General features: G+C 35.5%; 1 protein-coding gene across 1 annotated transcript; it reads right to left on the bottom strand.

Moving 5' to 3' along the window:
• Positions 1–516: 516 nt before the first annotated feature.
• On the bottom strand, positions 517–5767 carry LOC130807804 (uncharacterized). The gene is made up of 5 exons (XM_057673146.1): positions 5297–5767; positions 4448–4675; positions 3702–3785; positions 2487–2616; positions 517–2410 (listed from the first exon to the last, which is right to left on the bottom strand). The coding sequence occupies exons 1-5, from the start codon at positions 5632–5634 to the stop codon at positions 791–793; spliced, it is 2400 nt and encodes a 799-aa protein (XP_057529129.1). The 5' UTR covers positions 5635–5767; the 3' UTR covers positions 517–790.
• Positions 5768–6744: the final 977 nt, after the last annotated feature.

The raw sequence follows: 6744 nt of genomic DNA, 5'->3' as shown, positions 1-6744 counted from the left end.
TATTATAAAGACAACGACCAACACTTAATAAGGATAGAAACGTCAAAATGGTGAATTAAACGAAAATTGACAAGAATTTAACAGAAAATGCTATGGTAGTTAGATAAGGCATAAATTAGATGCTACCATGTGGAAACATCTTACAAAAATGCTACAACTGGCATTTTATGAAAGTTTGATGTTACCATGTTGAATTTCCCTTTAAGATATTGTAAGTATTGCACGCTTACTCGATGGGCATTAAGGATATTGTAAACAGATATTTATGGATATGATAAGTAGACAATTAATTATGATATAAGTAGACATTAAAAATGTTGTAACTAAGCATTTGATAATGTAAGTTTGAAAATGGTGGCATGCATAATGCACCATGCCACCATCAAAACTCCTTTTTTAAGATGACGGTCAAGGCCTATGTGAGAATCTTTACCGAGAAAAACTACTCCCATCTTTCCTAATCTTTGCCCAATTTAATTGTTCTCGCAAAATTTTGTTCAAATAGGGTAAATGAACTATAATAGGCGAAGGAAGTAGTTAGCTTTTGATAAAATTGCATGTATTACATTAAAGCCAATAATTCATGTTTAGTCCTTACATAAGGAATCCCTCCACATAATAATACATACAAGTTACCCCAAATACAGTTGATGGGAGTACCTCGCCTCAAAAAAGGTGTCCTTGATAACGAACCTAAGCCGGAGCTATCCTGAAAGACACGTCATATCTCTAAAAACCGGAGTAGTAGGCACTCAAGAAAAGGGGCTAACTCCATGCAAGCAGCAACAATTTATGTTTTGTTCCTTGACCTTAACCTTCTAGCAATGCTGTCAGCCTTGGAATCTGAACTGTTTGGAGTCTTTAAACCTTTCATGGCGACAATAGATTCATCTTCAGTGGTCGCATTTGTTTTCTCAGACTCCTCGAGAACATCAACTTTTTCTTTCTTGGAAATCCTTGTTGATCTTCTAAGGTTCGAGTTTGACTCGTTAGATGTTAAAGTAGAAGCAACTGGACTATTCATGTCGGAAACAGTTCCAATTACTCTAATGGATTCTTCACCGGCATCAGTATTATCTTTCTTTGATCTCTTCCTTGGTCTTTCAATACCGCTAGGCTTTGGAACTGAGCCATCAATTGCTCGCATTGATTCCTCACCATCATCAGTTTTTTCCTTCTTTGAACTCTTCCGTGGTCTTCCGACACACCTAGGCTTTGGAATTGACTCATCATTTGCTCGAGCTGATTCTTCACCCGCATCAGTATTTTCTTTCTTCAATCTCTTCTGGGGTCTTCCAATACCGCTAGGCTTTGGAACTAAATCAACAATTGCTAGCACTGATTCCTTACCAGCATCAGTTTTTTCTTTCATTGAACTCCTCCGCGGTCTTCCAACACACCTAGTCTTTCGATTTGACTTATCACTTGCTCGCGCTGATTCTTCACCAGCATCAGTTTTTTCTTTCTTTGAACTCTTCCGTGGTCTTCCGACACACCTAGGCTTTGGAATTGACTCATCACTTGCTCGAGCTGATTTTTCACCTGTATCAGTATTTTCTTTCTTCAATCTCTTCTGGGGTCTTCCAGTACCGCTAGGCTTTGGAACTAAATCAACAATTGCTAGCACTGATTCCTTACCAGCATCAGTTTTTTCTTTTGTTGAACTCCTCCGCGGTCTTCCAACACACCTAAGCTTTGGAATTGACTCATCACTTGCTCGCGCTGATTCTTCACCCGCATCAGTTTTTTCTTTCTTTGAACTCTTCCGTGGTCTTCCCACACACCTAGACTTTGGAATTGACTCAGCACTTGCTCGCGCGGATTCTTCACCCGCATCAGTTTTTTCTTTCTTTGAACTCTTCCGTGGTCTTCCCACACACCTAGGCTTTGGAATTGACTCATCACTTGCTCGCACTGATTCTTCACCCGCATCAGTATTTTCTTTCTTTGAACTCTTCCCTGGTCTTCCAACACATCTAGGCTTCGAGACTGACTCATCACTTGCTCTCCCTGATTCCTGACCAGCATCAGTATTTTCTTTCTTTAAACTCCTCCGTGGTCTTCCAACACCCCTGGGCTTTGGAACGGACTCATCACTTGCTCTCACTGATTCTGAACCAGCATCAGTATTTTCTTTTGTAGACTTATTTCTCGATCTACCAACATCATCTGCCGGCTTTGAAGCTGACTTAAGTTCAGTTGTATAATCATTTTCAGATTGTGGGTTTTTTTCAGTCAGCACAACTATGGCCTTGTCATCCGAACCATCATCATTAGTCATCTCTAAGCCCTCAAAAGGTAAAGCTCTTTTTGCAGATGGCAGAGCATCAGAACAGTTCTCTGAATCTGGAGGAGCACGTTTTGTTGTAATGAGATAATGTGCCACTGATTTGAATCCTAAACTCTTGATCTGGAGCAGAAAAGAAGAGTCAAAAAAAGCAACATTACATCATGCAAATAAATTTCAGAAATAAGCAATGTATAACCCTTCTGTAGATAGCCCCAGTTGGAATCCATCCTTTTGCTCCGCGACACAAGCTGCAGTTGCAAATCCCACGACAAGGAGGGCAAACCCAATTTGGGTTTTGATTGGCTTCCACCACATGTTCCCCATATCTGCCATTGACAACATCATAAATATTACTAAATGATACGGCACCGGGGATAGGATGATAGTTGGTATCATAGTACTAATCCATAAAATAAGGCATGTAAAGACCCAGTTTCAATAGATAGCATTTAGTGCTGGTCAGATTTTGATATCAAATCAGACACAAACACAAAGACGCAAAATAATTTGTTCATGCAACTCAATATGGTATGCCACAAAGTATCATGCCTGAGGTATAATACCAGAAGTTTGGACTGAGTCAGCTAGAAAATACCAAGATGTTTGACTGATTTACACTTGTAGGCTTGCAGCCTCGGAAAGCAAGAAAAGACAACGTTATGCAAGTAGATTTGTAGAAAAGAGCAAAGATCCTCATAAATGAACAACCCACATGCCACATTTTCATTCATTTTGTAAATAGTTAAATGTAATAACTATTCTGCTGCAAAACTCCAAGAGGTTTTTCTTTCTTTTTTCACCCCCATATTCAAGTGAAGCACAAAAGCTAGCACTAAAACACATCCATGGAGAAGTGCATTGCAAATGGCGTATAGCAAATCGAAGAAGTGCATGCATTACCAGCTTAGGTGTTGGACCCTTGTCTTTGACGATAACAAACAGGTGTATCAATTGCGAGGCAGCAATTAATGTCTATGCAATTAATTTGCAAAGAGTGTATAATATATGACAAATCTTTCTTGCACTATGAACTATGAAGTAGATTATAAGAACACATAGTGGATTCTTAGCTTTAAATGTCTCACATCTACATATCTCCAGATTGAGGGTTAACAGGAAAGAGGAAATGCTACATAATTGTTTCTTGGGAAAATTTAAAATGGATTATAAGAATTTGAGGGAAAGGGAAAAGTAGTGAACCTTTACTTTCCTTCTGTGATAGTCCAGGGTCTTCTTAATTGAGAAAGTGTAATAGCCATACTGTTTCTTCTTTTTCTTTATATTTTTTATAGTTGACGTTTCTAGTAAATTATTTCAACTCTAAATTGAGATAAATTTCTGTAATTTCTGTTGATAAATTTATTTTAAGGAACAAACGGATGCATATGGATAAACAATCTTATACTCATACCTCATTATAAGACAATCCCCACAAAACTGTCCTTGAACAAGTTTGCATTTGCTGCAGTGAGTACGTTGCCCAAGAGTCTTCTGCCTGTGAATAAATGCAATCTAGTAATTACTTATGAAATATAACCGCACTAAATGAACGATATGGAGGACATAAAAATATTTCCATTAAAAGCATTTATGATTGAACGGGTATAAGCATATTCAATATAAACATATTTTGCCCCTGGCTAAGCTTAAGGAAAGAAAATAGGAATATCTGCACTTCTAGTACAACATATATCAGAATTGTATATAAAACTTCTACTAGTAGGTACTCACTATACCTTGTCCTAACATTTGTTTTCACAAAGCACCTTGTCCTAACATTAGAAAGGGTACAAACATCATCGAAAGTAGTGTCCAGGAATTGTCCCTTAAAAGAAAGGCCAATATTGAGCGAAAACAGAAGTCGCCAAGTCAGAGGCACTAAAGATGCTTGGGCAAAAACTTCAAAACGAATAGAATTTCTTACATTACATGAAAACATAATTTGAAGTTACCTATGAAAATGGCTTATCCAAGCTCAAAGGAAAATTAAATCCTATTAAGACTTCATATGGCAATGTTTAACCAAGACATTAGTTATTAGACAATCGACAAAGGTCTTAAAACACGCGGGCACACACATACACAAATACACACACAAAGACGATAAGCAAGAATGAAATCCTAATGAGAAGGTACAACCGCTTATGGAACCCTCACCGGCACTGATGGCAAGTCTTCCCATTAATTGGATCATAAATCCGGGTTCCATCCGCTCTATACCCATCGACGAAAAAGGTCCAGGGCATCTCAGTATCTCCCAACATCTTTTCATGCTCTTCGGTATAAACCTCAGGCTTTGCGCCCTCTTCCAACACAAAGTCACGAGATCTTCTTGATTTATCCTCCTTTGGCTCTGTGTAGGTCACCGGTGGCGCATTTTGCAGCCTATAACCCATCAAGGAAACATTAAATTATTAGTTAATCATCATTTTAGCATTCCTATACAGTAAAACTAACCAAATTGGATCAGAGAACTAAAATAATCTCATTAATATATCCCCAACAATTGAGGCAACTAACCAATTTTCAAGGAAAATCGATAACAATATCTCACTAATAATAGGGTTTCTCAGCACAATAAGAACAAAGGATAACCAAATGGATTACATAAATAGCTCAGATAACATAATTAAACCGCAAAATTTAATCACAAAAAAATTAATAAACACAGAACACTTTCTAACAAATACAAGAATAATCAAATATTCAAACCCCCCATTACCAATTAAAACCAGGGACAAACACCTTAGAACCCTTTAAAAAACACTCTAAATAATGAAAAATCCAAAAAGATTACTCTCAAATTAAAGCCATTAATCGATCAAAAATCCAATCTTAGAACAATTTCTCACAAATACGAGAATAAGAAATTCAAACCCCCATTAGCAATTAACACCAATACCAAAAACTTTATAACTCCTAAAAGAAAAACTCGCAATAATGACAACCCAGAAAGAGCACTCTCAAATTAATAACATTAATCGATAAAAATTCAAAGTTTCAAACCTAGAAGAACGGCGAGGAGGATCAGCAGAAGCCAAAGGAAGAGACTTTATGGGAGTTTTTCTGTCAAAATTACGTCTGGGAATTCGTTTAGTTGAAACAAGAGAGTTGAGTTGAAGAGTAAGATCAACAATGCCGAGTTTTTGTAAACGTTCACGGTTTTCTTTGATTCTTTGTTCTCTAGTTTGCTCATAATTTGAAACTGATTCAAAGGGGATTTGTTGTAGATCATTGTTGTTGTTGTTTGGAATGTGTATGGCATGTTGTGTACTAGTAGGAGGGGGAAGAGGAGGGAGTGGTGTTGATTGAGTATCTAGTGTATTCCTCTTTGTAATCGCCATTTTTGCTGTTTCTCTACACTAATTTTCCCTCTTCTTCCCCCAAGGCTAATAATTTGAACACTCGGTCAAAAGTGAATAGTGAAGACCAAACTCGATTTAACTCGGCGAGGCTAGACGTTGGTAATCAATATATGTGGGAGAACTCAGAAGTTAATAAAAAATGAATTTTGAAAAAAAGATTTTAAAATCTTTGGAAAATATTTTCAAAATAAGTGTTTTTGATTTTGAAATCTGAATTTATGCTTGCTTTCTGTTAGTACAACAAATAAGAAAAGAACATGTTAAAAGTAAAAAAATTAAAATTTATAATTTTTGAAAAGACAAAAAAACAACAAAGGTTGTTCGATGGTATGAACATTGAACAAACAATTGATATTTTATTTCCTTGTAATAGCTAAAGCATTGTCTTCTTTTTGTTCACGATTAGACAAGACCTCAGCATTGCCATAAAGATGCTTAATTAGAGAATTTAAAAATTTACGATGTTTCTTTGGAATTCTTTTTTTAAATAAGCTTATTTTTTTTCAAATTTTTACGTGAGTCATGGGTTAAACTAATTAAATCGTCATACTCTCAAAAAAAAAAAAAGTCATGGGTCATCAGTTAAAAAAAAATTGTGACACGTCTAATATTTTATTGAATCTTATTAATTCTAGCTACTCCTTTTGTTCATTAATGAAGTTTTCATAAAGAATGTTCACGAGAATTAAAAAATATAAAATCTTTTAAATAGTGGATATATTATTTTATTGAATAATAAGTTTATTGAAGAAAAGTGGGACCATAACATTAAAAAAATATTAAAAGAAAGTGAAAAAATTACGGAAACCACAACTAATAAAAATATTTTTATAAAGTTAGTGGAAAACATGTGGAGACTATAAGGAATATAAAAATATTAAAATAAAGTTAAGTAGAAAATATGTAGGGACCTTAAGCATTATAAAAATATTAAAATGATGATAAATAAGGTTATTTTTGTCTAAAATTTCTGATATAAATGAAAACTTCTTTAAGAAACGGAGAGAGTATAATTTAAGATATGGATCTTATTTTTGAGATACAGTAACATTGAGTCGAGAAAAAATAACTTGGCTTCATTCCAGATGA

The sequence above is a fragment of the Amaranthus tricolor genome, chromosome 3, assembly GCF_026212465.1.
Source record: "Amaranthus tricolor cultivar Red isolate AtriRed21 chromosome 3, ASM2621246v1, whole genome shotgun sequence".
Taxonomy (NCBI): Eukaryota; Viridiplantae; Streptophyta; class Magnoliopsida; order Caryophyllales; family Amaranthaceae; genus Amaranthus; species Amaranthus tricolor.
Note: the sequence above shows the minus strand (reverse complement) of the source record. Positions and strands in the feature narration are given on the sequence as shown.